Genomic DNA, 20,927 nt, shown 5'->3' on the forward strand with positions numbered 1-20,927 from the left:
GCTAGATAGCAATATGAAATATTCCAGGGAGGATTTTTCATGGTTCTATTGGAGGATTTTTCATTCTCTAAAGTTTCCTGCTGAAGTTGCCTTGGATTTGTCTGTATTTCATGCCTCAGCCCTCATTTTACTTTTCTAAAGAATACTGTGTTCAGCTGAAGTAATTTTTTCTGCCTTGTTCATTGCTGATTTGAGTACTTTTCCAACATCAGTACTGCTATTCTGGGTTGTTTTTTTGCTCGTTTATGATGGCTGAAAAGGTTGATTTTCTCCCTGTAAAATTTGATGGAACTAACTACAATATGTGGAAGTTCCATTTTGATTTCTATGTGGAGGGAAAGGGACTTGAAGGTTTCTTGAATGGGACTGTAAGTAAACCTGATGAGGATGAGGCTGATGGTAAAGCCTATATACAATGGAAGCTTGACAACGGAAAGTTAGTCTCCTGGATTTTGAGCTCCATTGTGCCTCACATTAGTGTTCCTATGAGAAAACTGAGGACTGCCTACAAGATGTATGCCTACTTGAAAAAGGTTTATCGTCAGTCCAATATGTCATGGCAATACCAGATTGAATCTGAAATCTTTGCTTATTGCCAAGGGGACAAAAAGATACAAGAATACTATTCAGGCTTTATTGATCTTTGGGCTGACTATGAACTTGTTCATACTGAACCCTCTGATCCCGTTGAATGTGTCAAGTATTTGCAGAAATATTTTGAAAATAGGAAAGTTAACCAATTTCTCATGAGGTTGAGACCCGAGTATGAAATAATCAGGTCAAATATTTTGAGTAGAGGAATTCTTCTATACTTAGACTCTGTGATGGGAGGGTTGTTGAAGGAAGAAACTAGACTCCTAACTGCTGCAAACATAGAAGGGAAACATCCTGATTCAGGGGTTGATATTGTTTTTCTTGCACGAGGGAATAAGAAATCTAGTGGAAAGGACTCTTCTAAAACTCAATGCTATGAATGTAAAGGATATGGACATATAGCCTCTAATTGCAAAAAGAAGAATGTCTGCACATATTGCAAACAACATGGACATATCATTCCATATTGCCCAATTCATCCACCCAAGGAACCTATGAAGAATAATCAGCCACGAGCTTATCAAGCGTCTGAGGGACGAGTGTCTAGTACCCCTATTGCCAGGGGAGAATCCTCTGCTTCCATGAATAAAGAAGAGATACAACAACTGGTATCTTCTTCCATCTCATCTTCCTTTTTTGCTATCAGCCTATCTAGTGAGTTCTCCAGTTATTGCTCTTCTCCTGTTTGGATAATTGATTCCGGTGCTACAAATCATATGACTAGAGCCTATCTTGAACCTTCAAACAAATTTGTCTGAAACCAACCATAGACACATTGTCACTACTAATGGTGAGGAACTTGACATTATTGGGAGTGATGACTTGTGTATCAAACTTTCTCCCTCAAATTCCTTGTCCCTTGCTAAAACCTTCCTTATTCCTAAACTTATTGCCAACCTTATTTCAGTTGGTCAATTAGTTGATGAAGGTCATATTTTAACCTTTTCTTCTGATGGTTGTTTGATTCGGGATCAATGCATTGGGAAGGTGAAAGGGAAGGAGTGTAGGATGGGCCACTTGTTTGCATTGGAGTTTGAGAAATCTCCATCAGCATCACCCTATGCTTTTTTGAGCTCTTCTACATTGAGTCCTGTTTTGAGTCAAAGAAACTATGTTTGGGATTTATGGCATAAACACTTGGGCCACCCAAATTCTGATAAACTTAAATACTTGTTTGAGTCTAGTTTTATTAAAACTAAAATTCCTTCTATGAAATCCTTTGATACTGTTAGTGGTGTTAGTGAAGGGGTATTTCAGTCTTTGTACTTGTTGAGAATGCTGATGTGTACTGTTATGTTAGTTCGAGTGCCTCTTACTTAAAGAAGGGCACTCAAGTCTTTTCCAATAAGTCAATAATATAATAATAGGTCTGGCCGAATCAAGGGATTAACTTTTTTCCCTAATTCGAACCAGCCTTTCTCTCTTTTCTCTCTTCTCTCTTTTCTTCTTTCCTCTCCTACTTCTTGCTGTCTACTTTACTCTACAGTCAACGAACAAGACAGAATTCTATGGCAGGTCAAACTTCAACATGGTATCAGAGCTAGGTTCACCAAATCAGACTTGCTAGAATTCTGCCTTCTGCGCATTCGAATTAGGGTTTCACTTGGGGTTCTCAGTTGTGAGTTGGAGACTGGGAAAAGGGCTGAAAAGGAGTGATCGCCCTCTTCCCTAGGAGGTCTCTATGCCTCCGATTGTGTCGTTGGTGATTGGTTGCTGTGGTTTCTAAGCCCTAGTTAGGGCTGGTACGTGTGGTGCAGTGGTGTCTCAGCCCTTCGTATGGTTGGCCTTCAGGCGATGAGGTAAAGTTTTTTTATATATTTTTTTTGTTATGGAATACATGAGAGGTGTAGTACAGTTCGCATGATGGGTTTTCAGATTGCAGTATGCTAGGGTTTATGCTAGGGTTTATTCTGGTTTGTGTGTGATTCGAATGGCAATAGTGTCTACTTAATGGTGAAGCTTCCTATAGTTGTGGATTAATGTTGGTGGTGTTACAAGTGTGGTTTTCAGCTTTTGATATCGCTGAAATCAGTGTGTAGACCTCGGTGAGTAGGGGTTGTGGTGTTGTAGTTTTCAACATTTAATACTGCTGAAATCAGTGTACAAACTTCGGTGAGTAGGGTTTGTGGTGTTGCAGTTCTCAGCTGTTGAAATCAGTGTGCAGATTTCGATGAAGTGTCTGTGTGTAGTGTGCAGTGTGTAGTGCTCCTAATTCAGTGCTCAGAATTAAGGGAGTTCGGCAATGGCAGATAACAGTGATAGTAAACCTAGTGTCATGATATCTACTGACTACCTGAATGTCCAAATGACCTCCATTAAACTGAATGGAGAGAATTATGTCCCTTGGGCCAAGTCTGTAGAGGTTTTTCTGAAGGCGAAGAAGAAAGTGAAGCATATAAGAGAGGAGAAACCCCCCGCTAATTCTCAGGAGTATGAAGACTGGGAACAGGAAGATGCACAGATCATTACATGGTTGTGGAACAGTATGGAACCCAAAATCAGTGTGAACTTCATGTTTCTTGACACAGCCAAAGAGGTGTGGGATCATGCCAAGAAACTGTATTCAGGTCAGGATAATACCACTAGGGTATATCAACTGTATCAGGAATACTTCAATCTGCAACAGGGAAATCAGAGCCTTGAGGAGTACTATGCCAATGTGAGGAATATCCGTAATGAGTTAAATGTCTATCATCCTCTCACTTCAGATGTCAAAGTTCAACAGCAACAGCGAGAGCAGCTTGATGTAACACGGTTTCTGGTGGGGCTGAAGTCTGAGTATGAACCAGTACGAGCCCAGATACTAGGGGGATCTGCTCTTCCATCTTTAGAGGAGGTGTTTGCTCGTCTTCGGAGGGCTTCCATTGGATCTATGGACTCTAATGTCTCCGATAAATCAGCATTTGCAGTGTCAAGAGGCCGAGGTGGCAGAAGTGGGACTCGAGGAACCCAGCCTGGCAGGAGTGGTAGTGGTGGATCTACACATATCCGTGGTGGTGGTCGTACTGGAGGCAGAGATTCAGGGGGAGCTCGTGGTAGAGGACGTGGCTCGGGTCCACGGAAGTGTACTCACTGTGGTTTGGATGGACATACCATTAACTACTGCTATGACTTACATGGTCCTCCCTCGACGTGGGCCAACCATGCCATGACTAGTGACACCAGTTTCAGCCCTACACAGGAGAAACGGTCAGCTGACCCGATGCCTTCTACTCCCTCAGATGGTCCAGGCAAGGAGATGGTGAGTGTTCCTCGTGATGAGTATGAGAGGTTTGTTCAATCCAAGTCGCAGCAGAACACAGCTTCCTTTGCACACTCAGGTATGGCTTGTTTGGCATCCACACCCAACCCCTGGATTATTGACTCTGGAGCCTCCGATCACATGACGGGAACTCCAGGTGTGTTTTCATCTCTCACTCATTGCTCAACATCACAATCTGTTACCCTTGCTAATGGCTCCACGTCATCTATCTGTGGTGTTGGTAATGTTGACCTAGACCCTGTATCCCTATCCTCTGTTTTATATGTACCTAAGCTTCCATTTAATCTTATGTCTGTTAGTAAGCTGACCAAGTCACTTAAGTGCTCCATCACTTTTTACCCTTCTATGTGTGTTTTTCAGGATCTCAAGACGGGGATGAAGATTGGTGGAGGGCATGAAGCCGGTGGACTGTATTATCTTGATGGTGGTGGACGAACGTCAACGGCTCTTCAGTCATCCATTTCTCCTCTCCAGTGGCACTGTAGATTTGGTCATCCTTCGCTGAAAGTGTTGCAGTCCTTAGTCCCTTCATTGAGTCAACTTTCTGTTTTAGATTGTGAGTCTTGTCAATTTGGGAAACACCATCGTGTTCCCTTTCGTTCTAGGGTCGATAACCGTGTGTCGAGTCTTTTTTCTTTAATTCATTCAGATGTTTGGGGTCCTTATAAAGTGATGTCATATAATGGATACCGATATTTTGTTATTTTTGTTGATGACTGTTCAAGAATGACGTGGCTCTATTTAATGAAAGAAAGAAGTGAATTATTTTCCATCTTCCAGAAATTTTATGCTGAGATCCGCAATCAATTTGGTGTTCACATCAAAATTTTCCGTTCTGATAATGGTCGTGAATACTTGTCTTCATCTTTTCGAGAATACTTGGACCAACATGGCATTATACACCAAACTTCATGTACCTATACTCCGCAACAAAATGGGGTTGCTGAGAGAAAGAACCGCCATCTTGTAGAAACGGCACGCTCCCTCATGCACCACATGAATGTTCCCAAAACTTTTTGGAGCGATGCAATGCTCACCTCTTGTTTCTTAATTAATCGGATGCCCACGTCTATCCTTGATGGTCGTTCTCCTTTTAGTGTCTTATTCCCCAACATGTCTCCGTTTCCGCTTTCTCCTCGGGTATTTGGGTGTGTCTGCTTCGTTCATAATCTGAGTCCCGGGACTGACAAGTTAGATGCACGTTCCATGAAGTGTATCTTCCTTGGTTATTCCCGAACTCAGAAAGGGTACAAGTGTTATCATCCTAGTTCTCGTCGTTCCTTGGTATGTGCTGATGTTACATTCTTTGAGTCTACTCCGTTCTTCGTGGGGTCCGGTGCTGCTGCTTCCCCCACATCACCACCTCCTCTTCCTCTTCCTGTGGCTGATCCACCTCCTTTGGTTCCAGTCATGCCTACGTCCTTGCCTCCGGTGCCACCATTGGTTGACCGTCCACCCATCCGTCACGTGTATACACATCGCCCACGTGTACCGGCTGCAGCTCCTCCAGCTTCATCACCGTCGACAGATCCAGCTCCAGCTTCGACACCAGCCTCCGACCTAGATCTTCCTATTGCCTTACGGAAAGGTAAGCGTACTTGCACCCTTCACCCTATTTCCAATTTTGTTTCACTTACCCACCTCTCCGCTTCCCATCGCCAGTTCATATCTTTGTTATCCTCCGTGGTTGTTCCTAAGGATGTCCAGGAAGCCCTTACCTCTCCAGAGTGGTGCCGTGCTGTGGAAGAAGAGCTCTCTGCTTTGCATCATAATCACACTTGGGATCTCACCGCTCTTCCTCCTGGGAAGCAGGCTGTCGGTTGTAAGTGGGTGTATAGTGTTAAGTACTTGCCAGATGGTCGTGTTGAGCGCCTGAAGGCGCGGCTGGTTGCCAAAGGGTACTCCCAAACCTATGGCATTGACTACACGGAGACGTTCTCCCCGGTTGCTAAGATAGGGTCAGTTCGTGTCGTCATCTCTCTTGCAGCTATGTCTGATTGGCCTCTCCATCAGCTCGATATCAAAAATGCCTTTTTGCATGGTGATTTGCTCGAGGAGGTCTACATGGAGCAACCACCCGGGTTTGTTGCTCAGGGGGAGGATGGTAAGGTATGCAGACTTAAGAAGGCTATTTATGGACTTAAACAGTCCCCTCGAGAATGGTTTGGTAGGTTCAGTGAGGTGGTCAAGAAGTTTGGTATGAAATGGTGCCAAGTTGATCACTCTGTCTTCAGTCTTGACTCTTCGGCAGGTAAAATAATATTGGTGGTGTATGTGGATGATATCGTTGTGACTGGGAATGATAAAATGGGCATTGACAGATTGAAGGCATTCCTACAGGAACACTTTCAGACAAAGGACCTTGGCAAGTTGAAATACTTTTTGGGCATAGAGGTAGCAAGATCTAAGCATGGCATTAATTTGTGCCAGAGGAAATATGTGCTTGATTTACTGGAAGAAACAGGATTGTTGGGTACTAAACCGGCTGAGACACCTATGGAAACAAATACGAGGCTGAGCAGTGATATAGGTGAAGTGTTTGAAGAACCTGGCAGATACCGACGACTTGTAGGCAAACTAAACTATCTAACCATTACTCGGCCAGATATTTCATTTGCGGTTAGTGTGGTGAGTCAGTTCATGCAGAAACCTTTGGTCCCACATTGGAATGCAGTGCTAAGGATTGTGAGGTATCTGAAAGGAGCTCCTGGTCGTGGTTTGCTGTACAGAAGTGGTGGAAAACTGGTAGTAGAAGGATACACCGATGCTGATTGGGCAGGTTCTATGTCTGATAGACGATCTACCACAGGCTATTGCACCTTTCTGGGGGGTAACCTGGTAACATGGAAAAGTAAGAAGCAAACAGTTGTGGCAAGAAGCAGTGCAGAAGCGGAATATAGGGCCATGGCACATACTGCTTGTGAACTAGTGTGGCTGAGGAACCTTCTACAGGAGATAGGATATGACATCAGTACTCCAATGAAGCTCTACTGTGACAATCAGGCAGCGGTTCATATCTCTTCCAATCCAGTGTTTCATGAAAGAACCAAGCACATCGAAGTTGACTGTCATTTTGTGAGAGAGAAGGTGCTGAATGGGGTGATAGAAACTGCATATGTTAGTACGGGAAACCAGTGGGCAGACTTGTTTACAAAAGGCTTGAGTCGGGGGAGAGTGGACTACATATGTAACAAGCTGGGATTATATGATATATACTCACCAGCTTGAGGGGGAGTGTTAGTGGTGTTAGTGAAGGGGTATTTCAGTCTTTGTACTTGTTGAGAATGCTGATGTGTACTGTTATGTTAGTTCGAGTGCCTCTTACTTAAAGAAGGGCACTCAAGTCTTTTTCAATAAGTCAATAATATAATAATAGGTCTGGCCGAATCAAGGGATTAACTTTTTTCCCTAATTCGAACCAGCCTTTCTCTCTTTTCTCTCTTCTCTCTTTTCTTCTTTCCTCTCCTACTTCTTGCTGTCTACTTTACTCTACAGTCAACGAACAAGACAGAATTCTATGGCAGGTCAAACTTCAACAGATACATCTTGTGTTTCTTGTTGTTTGAGTAAGAGTAGTGAATGTGTTGGCTAGTTGTACCCGACTCAATGGAGAAAGAGAGAAGAGGTAGCTGCTCCTTCCAGAGCATCCCGACCTTCTTCAAACCTTAACTGCCTCCTTCTAGGAATCAAAAGAAACCTCCCAAGCCCTAAGCACCACACCCAATCCATCTCCTTATCCTATAACTTGAAATCTCTCCAGTCGGCTAGGGTTTTGGGCAAAAAAATAACAGCTTTACTTCTTGGCACTCTTCGCTCGGACTTTAATTATCCAAATCCTCTACCAACTAGGCAAACAGTCCTCTGATTGATCAGAAGCTTACCTCTCCATACACTCTTCTAATCGAAGGGTGTATGGCAAAAAAAAAGGAAGAGGGAAAACCTGCTCTAATACCAAGATGTGAAACTGTTCTCCAAATATGATAGTTAAACTTGATTACAACAGTAGAAGAAAAATAAAAAGGTGATTACAACAGAAGGAAGAAGAAGATGGAGAAGAAAAGAAAGGAGAAGAGAGTTCAATGGATTTCTCTTCTCTCTCTTAATCTTTTATTTAACTCTCTTAACTTTGACTAATTACATCTCTAGCCTGAAGTGGGTGGCCAGCACATAAATAACTTAAAGAAAAACAAAACAAGTTAACAGGCCCGTAATTAAAAAGGCACTTTAACCAAATATGATAGTTAAACTTGATTACAACAGTAGAAGAAAAATAAAAAGGTGATTACAACAGAAGGAAGAAGAAGATGGAGAAGAAAAGAAAGGAGAAGAGAGTTCAATGGATTTCTCTTCTCTCTCTTAATCTTTTATTTAACTCACTTAACTTTGACTAATTACATCTCTAGCCTGAAGTGGGTGGCCAGCACATAAATAACTTGAAGAAAAACAAAACAAGTTAACAGGCCCGTAATTAAAAAGGCACTTTAACCAAATATGATAGTTAAACTTGATTACAACAGTAGAAGAAAAATAAAAAGGTGATTACAACAGAAGGAAGAAGAAGATGGAGAAGAAAAGAAAGGAGAAGAGAGTTCAATGGATTTCTTTTCTCCCTCTTAATCTTTTATTTAACTCACTTAACTTTGACTAATTACATCTCTAGCCTGAAGTGGGTGGCCAGCACATAAATAACTTAAAGAAAAACAAAACAAGTTAACAGGCCTGTAATGAAAAAGGCACTTTAACACATAAGATGTAAACATAATACTACTTAAAACATAAACAAGTACTAGGACCCACTCAGCCAGTCTCTCTACACTTTGCAAGCTCCACATCAGACAAGACCTGATGACTGATGATATGATGAACTACAGTATTTAATATGATGTTCCAATGCCTAACACAGATTTAAGGATATTTGAAAAAGTTAAGTAGATGAACAAGCAGCATAGGAGACAAAAATTAGAAAAAGGAAATGCATCTTGAGATAAACTAATTTTGCTTTACAATGTCAGAACTTTAAGTCTGTTATGCATACCTTTCCCAGCTTTCGCTGATAAATTTGTTACCTCTAGCTCCAACTTAGCCAATTCCTACAGAAGCCATAGATAAAAATTTATGCCTGGCTAACAAATTATTTTAAGTTCATTAATCTTCTTTAAGTTTACATAATTCAGTGAGAAACAGTTGATTTTGTGGGATGCTGATGAAAATAACATTTGTAAGGAAAAAATGCTTACAATTATAGTTGAAGCTAAGGGGCAAGGGCTATTCCTTGATACAATGTGGTAAACTTGGGGTAATGAGCATGAGAACATAGTGTCCAAGTCTTATAGTGTAGCCACTTCATGCTAAAAAATGTTGCATTAAACAGGACTATCACTGTGCAATTGTCTTTTTTCAAAACTAGTTGAATTTATATCTCACAGAGCTAAATAAAATGTTAGAAGTAAAGAAAAGTGCATGAAAGAGGGCGGCAGGAAGGTTTCCTCAATTTGGTGTTTTCATGATTTCGGAGGGTTTTCTCAATGAATAATGAGGCTCCCACTACTATAAACAGATCAGCATTGGTGTTGTTTATGACTGAGGAGGGTTTCCTCAATTTGGTGTTTTCAATGGGCGGTCACTATTCTAATCACGTATTGGTTCTTATTCTAATGGGAATCCAGAGAGGAATCTTATGACATCCAAATGTTCACGTTGTTGCCACTGAATTCTCTGATCCATGGACAGAGGTCGATAGACTCATTCAACTCATTCCTAAGGTTATCAAGGGTTGGGTAGTAAACCTCAATACTCTAATGACCTTGTTGAAGAAGTAATCTTGGTAAGAGTACAGCCTTTGGATGTGTTCCCAAATCTCTTTTATTGTATCCAAGAATATAAGGTTTATACCAATCCTTGACAACATGCTATTCTATAGCCGTGTCATAATTTGTGCTTCTCACTGCACCCATTGTATAAAAGATGGACAACATCAGACTAGTATTAGTTATGTAAATGTAAGTTTCCTCTAGCAGTGAGAAACACTTCAACAGACTTTTTTTTTTTTGAAAAAATAAAAGAAAATTATTATTAAAGAGAAAGGAAGAGAATTGGTTACAACCAGCAACAGAGTGATAAGGTAGCACCCAAACCAACTACAAAAACAAACTAAACTAAAGAAGGGATACAAGTAGGAAAACAGCAAATTCATCCCCTTCTAAACACTTCAATGGTCATCTCCTTCAAAAAACACTTCCTGACCATCACCTTTCCTCATTCCACGCCTCACCCCTACCCCTACTAAATTAATTTTCAATCTTTCTTCCTTCCTTCCCTTTTCAAAAGGTTCAAATGCTCTTCTTGTGAATTCCTCTCTGCCCCCCAAAAAATAGGCCAATGCTCTTTCCCACCTTAACATTCCTATCAGCCAAAATCTCTACCTTCACTCCTCCTTTCTTCTCCACCTTGGTAACTAAAGTGTCCTCACCACCGCAGCAGATCTTTCTCCTTGAAGAGCAAATCCAGTTATCCTTGGAGGAGAAATTTTAAAAAGCAGTTTTTAGTTCACTACTTTCTATAGAAATTCTTTCAGACAAATCCAAGGAAATTTGATAAGGAAATTTGAGCATGTGAGCCATTTGATAAGGAAATTTGAGCATGTGAGCCATTTGATAAGGAAATTTGAGCATCAAGCAGATGTCTCTAATACAGGACAGCTGGTCAGAAAACAAAACTTATAAGTAGATAATTTACATTGACCAATATCACATCCCCAGAAAATAGGAATGCAAGTTGGATACTTGACTTTTCAACCCAATCCATTCAAATTGTAACAAACACCTAAGTAGTGCCCACCCAAGTTGCTTTCCTACTAGTCAAGAAAGGAGAAAATAGTAGACTGAGCCCATTGAAAGCATGATATTTCCTGATTCTATCATGGACAAAAACAAGGCAATTTATTGGCATCTTATGTTATATATTTTTCTGGCTTCTAGCCAATAAAAGAAAATAATCAACAGGTTCCAAATCATTTCTTTGTAACCAATCAGAATTATAGTTCCTGAAGATGCTTTTTGAAATAGAATTACTAATTAATATAGTGAATCATAAAGAGAATTGAGATAGATAAATAACAAAGGACAGGAAATAAAGACAATCAATGCAAGAACCAGCATTTAAGATCAATAGATACCTTCCTTGGAACTTCAAATATGAAAAGTTCATTCCACCTGGCAGTGCCCTCATCCAGGTTATTATTCTTGAAAATCAAAGGCTTAACACACTTAGTCCTTGCACTCTGAGGGAAAAGCCTTTGTTGATCCGTTGCCTGGCTATCAACTACAAGGCGTATGGCACAGAAGAAGTTATGACTATTTCCATCATCAAGGACGGGTACACCCTGAACAAAGTAGAATCCAATTACACTTCTGCTTAAAAGAATTGAAATGACACAAGGGGCAAAATAACAAACTTCAGTTAGAAGCACAACCCTAGACTCGAATATCTGCACAGCAACATAAAAGCGTGCTACCCTGGATTCAGCTGCAACATTTAATCTATCAGAAAACCTTTGAGGTGGAATCCATGCAGAAGAACAGTCCTCATGATGTAGCAGTTCAATTGTTTCTGCCTCTTGCTCAACCTTCTTCAAATGAATGTCACATCCAAGTCTATTCTCTATAATGACAGTCTGAAAATCATCTTCCTCCAATGCTGAAAATTTTGATTTATCTCCAAGCCTAATACAATAATCAGCATCCTGCACACAATTATATAACAAGATGATGCTTTGGAAACTTTTGCATAAATATACTGCAGTAATTCAAAGTACATTTAACCTCATTTGCTTTTGTTGACTTCTCCTGAAGTTCAGCCTGTCTTCTCCATGAAACAATGGTTTCTGCAAAAGTTTCAAGATTTGCAGCACTGACATTAAGATTTACAATACTTGTTGCAGCAACATGTACCCGCTTTCCAACTTTTGAGGACCGATTGACATCAGAATTATATGTTTCAAACCTCCAAAGACACAAAAAAGGGAGTATCCAGTTAAAAGTTAGTAAAGATCCATACAATCATTTGACATAAAAATTACAACTAGAATAATCAGTAATGTACTTGAATATTCCATCAAATGGCTCCACAAGTGGCTCCCATGCTTCTAGTTGTGTGTTGAATGTAGATGCAGCAATAGAAGATATTAATATTGCATTCATTGCCTCTAGACTTCCATGTGTTGCAAGGTTAATATTTGTAATCATCACATCAAATAGCGGCACCATCTGAAAAGGCCCATAATTATAAAATACAAGTAATTACAAAGGAGAAATGATATACTCTATATCCAGGTGAGGGGAGCTACATTCCAGAGACTACATACCATCCCACGCAAGTTGTCTAGGACAGTTAAAGAGAAGCATCTAAGCTTCATCTCAGCACTTATGTTTTCCTGTGTCTTTGGCTTCATAGAATCACCAATTGTGTATGCAAACCGGCTTGATGGTTTCTTCAAATCAGCACGAGCAAGAAAAGTGCAGGCCTATGAAAGCAGAAGACCCCAAAAGAACATTATAATATTCAGTTATTAACAGAAGATTAAGTGTTGTGAGACAGTAATAGAAAAAATTAGGAAAGATAGCAAATTAAAGCACATGGAAAGCTGCAACTTTGGCATAGATAACTCAAAAATAAGTTTCAGTAAATAATTATGCCAACCTGGTTTTCAACTTTCCAAATACTCCAGTAATGAGAACCCTTTGAACTTGAAGATCTTGAAATGGGCACCTCGAGAATATTAGTTTGGTTAACAAGATCCATACGCGGGCAGCAAAAGAAGCCCATATGTGGTGCTTCATCTGTTTTTGATACTATGCATCCAAGAGATGCATAACCAGGGGGAGCAATTGGGTACCAGAAGAAAGCCTCATCAATACCTTTTGCCACAATATGGGCAACTTTTGTGAATTGCACAGGCTTTGCAGAAATCTCAGGATTATCAGCCACAAAAGTTATACCCAGTGCAGGTGGTTCCAAGCTGATAAACAAAATGAAAAATCAACCACTTCTATTTGTAATATTAAGAATAAGAATCTAATAAAGAACTATAAGCTGAAATGGGCTAACCCTTCAATTATGCAATCACCAAGTATGGCAAAGCCAGGACGTGGTATTGGTCTCCATATTGAGATTGGTGGGTGGATGTCACTACCCTTGTCCCACCAAACCCTCTCAAAATGTGGTGTTGACACATAATAACTGCTTGGTTTTGAAATTGATCTAAGAACATCCCATCCAGAGGAACCAGCAGGTCTTCTATCTTGATCATTTCTGCTGAAATGGTCAACAGCAAGATCTGATGTGGAAGTTTCGGAGGAAGAAAGAAGGCAGTAAGAGCTCCTTAGAAGAATATAACCCAAATTGTAACTATGGTTCTTGGAAGGGCAGTCTGTTGAGAGATGAGCAACAAATGATCCAGAGACATTGTCCACACGCCAAATGCTAAATTCAGAGGAGAACCTTGGATTTGATGAAACACTAAAAATACATTCTGAAAATGTTGTAGAAGTCAGGAGATCTGAACGTATGCAATACACAATGTGATTAGGTGGTGGTTCGCTTCCTATCTGAGCAACACATCCTAATGCTGAATATCCTGGTGGTGCAATGGGTAACCAAAGTGAGCAATCATCACTGCTATCAGATTTTCCCTCTTGTCCTTCCAACCCTTGAATATCCGAGAACAAACCAATGAGCTTAAAACCAAGAGGCTTCCGTACTCGACCATAAGTGTTACCAATAGCCATTACTGCCTGAGATGGAGGGGATGGCCTGAAGATTCAGAGGAGTTAATAATGAAACTTTATTACCACCTTGAATAACAAAAGGTTGGGTCTTACTTAAGAATCCAGAACACAGCTATCAATTTATATCACTGACTAATATAATCCAGTCAACTTTTTTTGTTTTTTTTAACCCAGCTAATGTTGGGTGAAATTTTAAGGCAGAAAATTCCTAACACAGAGCAATAATCTTCAACCACAAATATTAACAAGTAATAAAGAAGAGAAGATAGAAAAGTAAGCAAGATCTAACTTAGCTGTTGGCTATGGCAGAAACCAAAAATGAACTCTTATCCATTCATCAAAAAAGTAAAAGGCGTGGGAGGCATACGCCTAAAGGTGCACCTCCAAGTGAAACAAAAAAAAGAAATCCCCCTTTAGGAGGCTTACAGTTCCTTGTACTCGGGAGGCATATGTCTCTTACATTCTGAACTACACCTCACACTTCCAGGCAGTGGAATGCTTCCCATCAAGCCTCCATATTTTAAAACATTGCTATCAATTCAAACTTTATTTAAGGTTAAGTCTGAAATTTACTATGGATTTCTGAAATCTCCCCTGAAGTTTCTGACCATTGCTGAAAGTAACCTCCCCTATAGTGGTAATTGCAATTACCTCGCCTGAGCTTTCTGACACAGTTGCAAGTAGACCCCTCTGCGAGAATCCACTAACAAGAGGCACAAAAATGTCCAAAATACCTATGCAATTACTATTAAGACCGGTTTCTACAAAAAAAAAAAAAAACATTACAAACTATAAACAACCAAAAATAAAGAAATTAAAGTTTCAGCTTCACATTTGAGCGATTGATTTCAAAGGCAAATTTGGAAAATATACACTTTGGTCATGTTGACAGTTGTTTGTGTATTCAGGTTTAGTACCACAAGGGTACTGTTGTAATTTCTCTTCTGTTTATATTGTTCGACTGGACTAGTATAAATAATAATTTCTTTCATTCGCCCCTAATGTTCTGGAGGGCTTTCAGTCTCTCGACTCACCTCTCTTCTCTCTTCTCCTCTCCTCTCTTCTCTTGCTCTTGCTCAACATGGTATCAGAGCAAGTCGTCCAGGCCTGAAGGGTGAAATCAGTTCGACCCAGAAGTTGTCAAGCAAACTGCTGTTGCATCCAATGCTGTCTCCAATCGAACTCCTAATCTGGTGAAATCAGTTCAACCCAGAAGTTACAGAGTCTTTTCATCTTCCAGCCCAGAAGTTGCACCTCTTGTCTGCTCGACTGTAGAGAGACTGTTGTTTGAGGTTTGTAGAGGGTGTTCTGTCTTCAGAAAGGCTATCATCTGAAACCAAAAGAAGTACTGGTCATCTTCTGTTCGGCTGCCTATTGTTTAAGGTTTGTAGAAGGAGTTCTGGTTTACAGGGAGATTATCATCTGAAACTAAAAGAGGTACTATCATCCTTGTCTGTTCGGCTACCTATTGTTTGATGAACTGTTCGGCTGCCCTACTGTTGTCTGTTCGGCTGCCTATTGTTTGATGAACTGTTCGGCTGCCCTACTGTTAAGTGACTGTATTCCTTAACACAGTAACTGTATTCAACCTTCTTTTTTTATTTGTATTGTGGACTGTTGATTGTCTGTTCAGCCGATTGATTGTCTGCTCAACATTAATCTTATTGATTGACTGTTCGGCTACCCTGTTGATCTCCTCGACTGGTTAGCTATCAGGCCTACTAATTAGGTCATTCAGACCTGTTATTGTACTGCAACAGCAGTGTTCAGACTTGTTTCAGTGAAACTGTAGGTCAGACGGACCTGTTTCAGTACTGCAACAGCAGTGTTCAGTTTTTTGTTTGTTCTCAGCGAAACTGTAAGTCAGAAGGACCTGTTCTTGTACTGCAACAGCAGTGTTCTGCTTTTTGTTCTCAGTGAAACCGGAGGTCAGAAGGACCTATTTCTGCAATAGCCTTGTACGGCTGTACTTTTTTTTTTGGTTGCTGTTTCATTTTTTATTCTGATATCATGGGCAGTGAAGATTCAGCCACATCTGGAGTTTCCTCAATGCTGAATGGAATGGGTGGGGGTGACCTATCCTTTCCTATGGCTGTTGTCCCTCTTGATGGTTTAAATTACCTGGAGTGGTCAAGAGGGATCAAATTATACATCACTGCAAGGGGGAAGATTGGCTATATTAATGGGAGGATAAAAGAACCATCCTCTGGGAGTGCTGAATATGATAGATGGAATCAGGAGAACAGTATTGTTATGTCCTGGCTCTTGGTTTCCATGCAACCTCAAATAAGGAAGAATTTCATGTGGGCTGAAACTGCAAATGAAATCTGGGAACAAGCAAAGTCTACATATTCAGAATTGCGACACTATGCCAAAATTTATCAACTGCAGGCAGCATCTTTTACTTGTAGACAGGGGGAGAGGTGTTTATCGGTTTATTACTCTGACTTAACATCTATCTGGAAGGAGTTGGATCACTACCAGAGTGTGGATTGGAAGTGTAATGAGGATGCTAAGAAGTACAAGCAGCTTGTCTCCCAGCAAAGGGTGTTTGCATTCTTACATGGTCTGAATCCTATGTATGAATCTATCAGGGTTCAGATTCTCAGCTCTAATGATCTCCCATCTGTTCAGGAAGTCTATGCTCTTGTACAATCTGAAGAAAGCAGGAGAAATTTGATGAACAGCCCTGGTGGGGATGCTGTTGTGTTGGTTGCAAAAGGGGGTATCTCTACTGGTGTGGGATCTTCTTCCCGGAAAGGAGATCTCCAGAAAAAAACAGAAGATAAGGAAAAATTGTGGTGCACTCATTGCCAGAAACCCCGACACACCAAAGATACCTGTTGGGATCTTCATGGGAAACCAAAATGGGCTCAAGATCTGACTAAGAAGCAAGGTTCAGAGGTGAATAAGAAGTACGGACAGCAAAGTACAAAGAAACATCACATGGCCAATATGGCTACTCGGGAGAATCAGTCCCCCATTTCTACTGTGACTCAGACACATCTCACTAGACCTGACCCGAGGGAGGACATTATGAATTCCTTCCGTGACCATTTAGAGCTCTATGGTAGAGCAATTCGTTAGATGGATGCTCCTCCCTCAACCTCATTTGCATCTACGTCAGGTAACCCTGCCACTGCTTTCCATGTTGCTTCTCACACCCCTGACTCTCCATGGATCATTGATTCTGGAGCATCAAAACATATGACTGGTACGTCCTCTTACTTTCAAACCTATCACCCTCTTTTTGGAAGAGACAAGGTGAGACTAGCCGATGGATCATACTCTTCCATAGCTGGTCAAGGAACTCTCTCTCTCTTCCTCTTGGTCTTACCCTTTCTGATGTCCTTCATGTTCCAAAATTTCCCATTAAATTGTCCTCTGTTAGTAGTGTTACTAATTCCTTGAATTGCTTAGTGACTTTTTTTCCTTCCCATTGTGTGATTTAGGATCTGGCCTCGGGGAGGACGATTGGTAGGGGTCGTATGGCTGATGGACTTTACATGCTGGAGAATAAGGCTGGTCTTCATGTTACAGAGTCTATGAGTCAGTCCTGTAAGAAAAAGGTTTATTTATGGCATTGTCGTCTTGGTCATTTGTCTTTTGAGTCCTTGAAAGTTGTATTCTAGAACTGTTTAAGTCAATGTCTGTTTCTGATTTTTCTTGTCAAACGTGTCAGTTAAGTAAGCATTGTAGAACTCATTTTCTTCAAAGAAATAGTAAATCTGAATCTCCGTTTCACATTGTTCATTCTGATGTATGGGGCCCTGTTACTTTACCATCTGAGAGTGGCTACAAGTATTTCATTACCCTCATTGATGATTATTCTAGATATACTTGGGTATACCTGATGCGAACCAGGGAAGAAGTACCAAAAATCATTCAAGATTTCCAGTGGATGATCTTCACTCAATTTCAAACTGAAATCCAAATTTTTCAATCAGACAATGCAAAAGAATTTTTTCATAGTGACCTCACGGAGTTTTTTTGCTTCGCATGGTTCCCTTCACCGTAGCTCTTGTTCCCGCACACCACAACAAAATGGTGTGGCCGAACGGAAGAACCGACATCTCCTTGAAGTGGCTTGGGGTTTACTTCTTCATATGAATGTTCCCAAACGGTTTTGGCTTGAAGCTGTTCTTTGTTCCACTTACCTTATAAACTGTATGCCCTCTCGCCGGTTAGAGTACAAAGACCCACATCAACTTCTCTTTCCTAAGGCTCCTCTTCTTTCTATTCCTCCTCGTGTCTTTGGTTGCCAGTGTTTTGTCCAAAATCTGTCTCCCACCCGTGGGAAATTGGATTCTCGTGCTATCCCTTGTATATTTCTTGGTTACTCCTTCACTCAAAAAGGATACCGTTGTTTTGATCCTATTTCTTGTAAATTCTGTCTCCATGGATGTTTCTTTCTTTGAAGATGAGCCTTTCTATCCTGTTTCTCCTCAGGGGGAGTGTAGGCATGAGGAGAAACTGGTTCAGCTTCCCTCTCTCCCTGACCCTCCGCCTTTTCGTGTTTTTTCTCGTTGTCGCAAAGGCCAACCAAATTCAAGAGCTGTAGAGAATCCGGAAGCTGTTCCTCCAGTGCCACCAGACTCCTCGGGGGAGGATCATACTCACTCAAGTATTTTGGCTCCCAATGTCCTTGAATCTATTGAAAATGATTCCTCTACTGCTAATGATCTTGACCGCCCTATTGCTCACAGGAAGGGTGTTAGATTGTGCACCACTAAACATCCCATTTCCAACTGTCTCCTATGAGAACATTTCACCCTCATTCCGTGCTTTCCTTACCTCTATTGACAGTGTCCCTATCCCTAAGAATGTGGCAGAAGCTCTTTCAGTTCCTGAGTGGACAAATGCCATGAGGGAAGAAATTAATGCCCTTAACAAAAATGGCACATGGGAACTTGTTGATCTTCCTAAGGGAAAGGTTCCAGTTGGATGTAAATGGGTGTTCACAGTCAAGCATAAGGCTGATGGAACAGTGGAAAGGTATAAAGCTCGCTTAGTGGCAAAGGGATTTACTCAAGTGTATGGAGTTGATTATGTAGAAACTTTTGCCCCCGTTGCCAAGATGAATTCCATTAGAGTCCTTTTCTCTCTTGCAGCTAATCTGGATTGGGTTTTACACCAACTTGACATCAAGAATGCATTCTTGAATGGTGACCTTGAAGAGGAAGTGTACATGATTCAACCTCTTGGTTTTCTAGCTCAAGGCAATGAACAGAAAGTGTGCAAGTTGAAGAAGTCCTTATATGGGCTGAAACAATCACCAAGAGCTTGGTTCAGCAGATTCCATGTGGCAGTTCAGCAGAAAGGATACAGGCAATGTCAATCAGATCACACACTGTTTGTGAAAAGAGGAGAAGGTGAAATTGCTGCTCTAATTGTATATGTGGATGACATAATTGTTACTGGTGACTGGGAGGATGAAATTCAGAGATTGAAATTTTTTCTTGCCACTCGGTTTGAAGTGAAGGATCTAGGACCTGCCAGATACTTCCTTGGAATTGAAGTCGCCCGGTCAAAGAAGGGTATCTTCATTTCTCAAAGGAAATATGTCCTAGATTTACTTCAGGACATTGGGAAGATGGGGGTGAAGCCAGTTGACTCTCCCATTGACCCCAACCATAAATTAGGTGACAGCTGTGGTGAACCTCTCAAGGATGTGAAACAGTTTCAGAGGCTTGTAGGGAGATTGTTATACCTTTCTATGACTCGCCCAGACATTGCATATGCTGTTGGTGTCCTCAGTCAGTTCATGCATGCTCCTAGGTCTTCCCATCTTGAAGCAGCAGAGAGAATCCTCCGATATCTAAAGAAGTATCCGGGTAGTGGTTTGTTATTTCAAAAGCACGGACATTTGAAAGTTGAAGTTTATACAGATGCAGATTGGGCTGGATCCCAAAGTGACAGAAAGTCTACCAGTGGCTACTGCACCTTTATAGGAGGGAACCTTGTTACATGGAGGAGTAAAAAGAAAAATGTGGTGGCTAGATCCAGTGCTGAAGCTGAATATCGTGCTATGGCCCACGGGGTTGCTGAAGGCATGTGGATAAAGAATTTGTTGGAGGAGTTGGGTTTCCCAGTGGCCAAACCTATAACTCTATTTTGTGATAACAAAGCAGCTATAAGCATTGCTGCCAATCCGGTGCTACATGATAGAACAAAGCACATCGAAGTTGACAAGCATTTTATCAGAGAGAAAGTTATCACAGGCGAAGTGTGTACCCCCTATGTCACATCTGAGAACCAGCTTGCAAACATCTTTACAAAAGGTTTAAACCTTTCCAGACATCATGATCTTTGTGACAAGTTGGGCATGATTGATATCTATGCTCCAACTTGAGGGGGAGTGTTGACAGTTGTTTGTGTATTCAGGTTTAGTACCACAAGGGTACTGTTGTAATTTCTCTTCTGTTTATATTGTTCGACTGGACTAGTATAAATAATAATTTCTTTCATTCGCCCCTAATGTTCTGGAGGGCTTTCAGTCTCTCGACTCACCTCTCTTCTCTCTTCTCCTCTCCTCTCTTCTTTTGCTCTTGCTCAACAGGTCAAAAGCAATGTCATGGGTATTTTGGACATTTGCATGCCTCTTTTTATGGGATTCTAACAAAGGGGTCTAATTGCAACTACGTCAGAAAGTTCAGCATAGGTGAATGCAATTACGAAATTTCAGGGGAGGTTTCAACAGTTTACCCTAATTTAATCAGTATCAGTTTACTGTAAAGGTACCCAATAAGAGTTTTGATGAAAACCAGTTGACTGGTTACCATTTCCATGATATCAGTTGATTGGTTAAAAGATTATTGTGCATCATGCCCTTCCAGTATCATAGACAGACTCTAGATGGATTAGCAAGTATGAGACCCCTTTTCTGGACAGGCAATAGCCCCCACTCCATTCCTTGCTATACATGTCAAACTAGATGCCCCTTTTGTATAGTTTGTGCATAAGAAAGGAATTGGGCAGCTGTTGGCAGTTTTCAATGACCTAGTGGCTTGTATTGATCAAGAATTTCATACTATTACTGTCTTTTTGTTCTATTACCAATAAAGAAGCATGAGTTTTACCTTGATGTCACACAGTCGCCCAATATAACATAGTTTGAAGGAGCTCGTGGTCTCCAAAATGTGAGGTTGTAACCAGGTGCAATTCCTGCAACAACAATAACAGAATTGAGTGTAGATAACATATGACTTGACAGACTTTCTAATAAATAATCAAGCTAAATATTTCCAATGGTTGGGAAAATATTGTAAAAGAGTAGTGGTGAAAAA

General features: G+C 40.8%; 1 protein-coding gene across 2 annotated transcripts in view; it reads right to left on the reverse strand.

Annotated features, from left to right (window-relative positions):
• The window catches only part of LOC104604127 (uncharacterized), a 185,859-nt gene that overhangs the window by 37,157 nt on the left and 127,775 nt on the right, over positions 1–20,927 (reverse strand). For both annotated transcript variants that reach the window (XM_010268359.3, XM_088898921.1), the window contains 9 exons: positions 20,721–20,805; positions 12,962–13,666; positions 12,554–12,872; positions 12,219–12,377; positions 11,957–12,120; positions 11,677–11,857; positions 11,328–11,597; positions 11,031–11,237; positions 8,892–8,946 (listed from right to left, as the gene is read on the reverse strand). In XM_010268359.3, the coding sequence (XP_010266661.1) occupies positions 8,892–8,946; positions 11,031–11,237; positions 11,328–11,597; positions 11,677–11,857; positions 11,957–12,120; positions 12,219–12,377; positions 12,554–12,872; positions 12,962–13,666; positions 20,721–20,805 (2,145 nt within the window). The remainder of the gene's footprint in view (positions 1–8,891; positions 8,947–11,030; positions 11,238–11,327; positions 11,598–11,676; positions 11,858–11,956; positions 12,121–12,218; positions 12,378–12,553; positions 12,873–12,961; positions 13,667–20,720; positions 20,806–20,927) is intronic.

The sequence above is a fragment of the Nelumbo nucifera genome, chromosome 2 (assembly GCF_055504915.1).
Source record: "Nelumbo nucifera cultivar China Antique chromosome 2, China Antique-T2T, whole genome shotgun sequence".
NCBI classification, from domain to species: domain Eukaryota; kingdom Viridiplantae; phylum Streptophyta; class Magnoliopsida; order Proteales; family Nelumbonaceae; genus Nelumbo; species Nelumbo nucifera.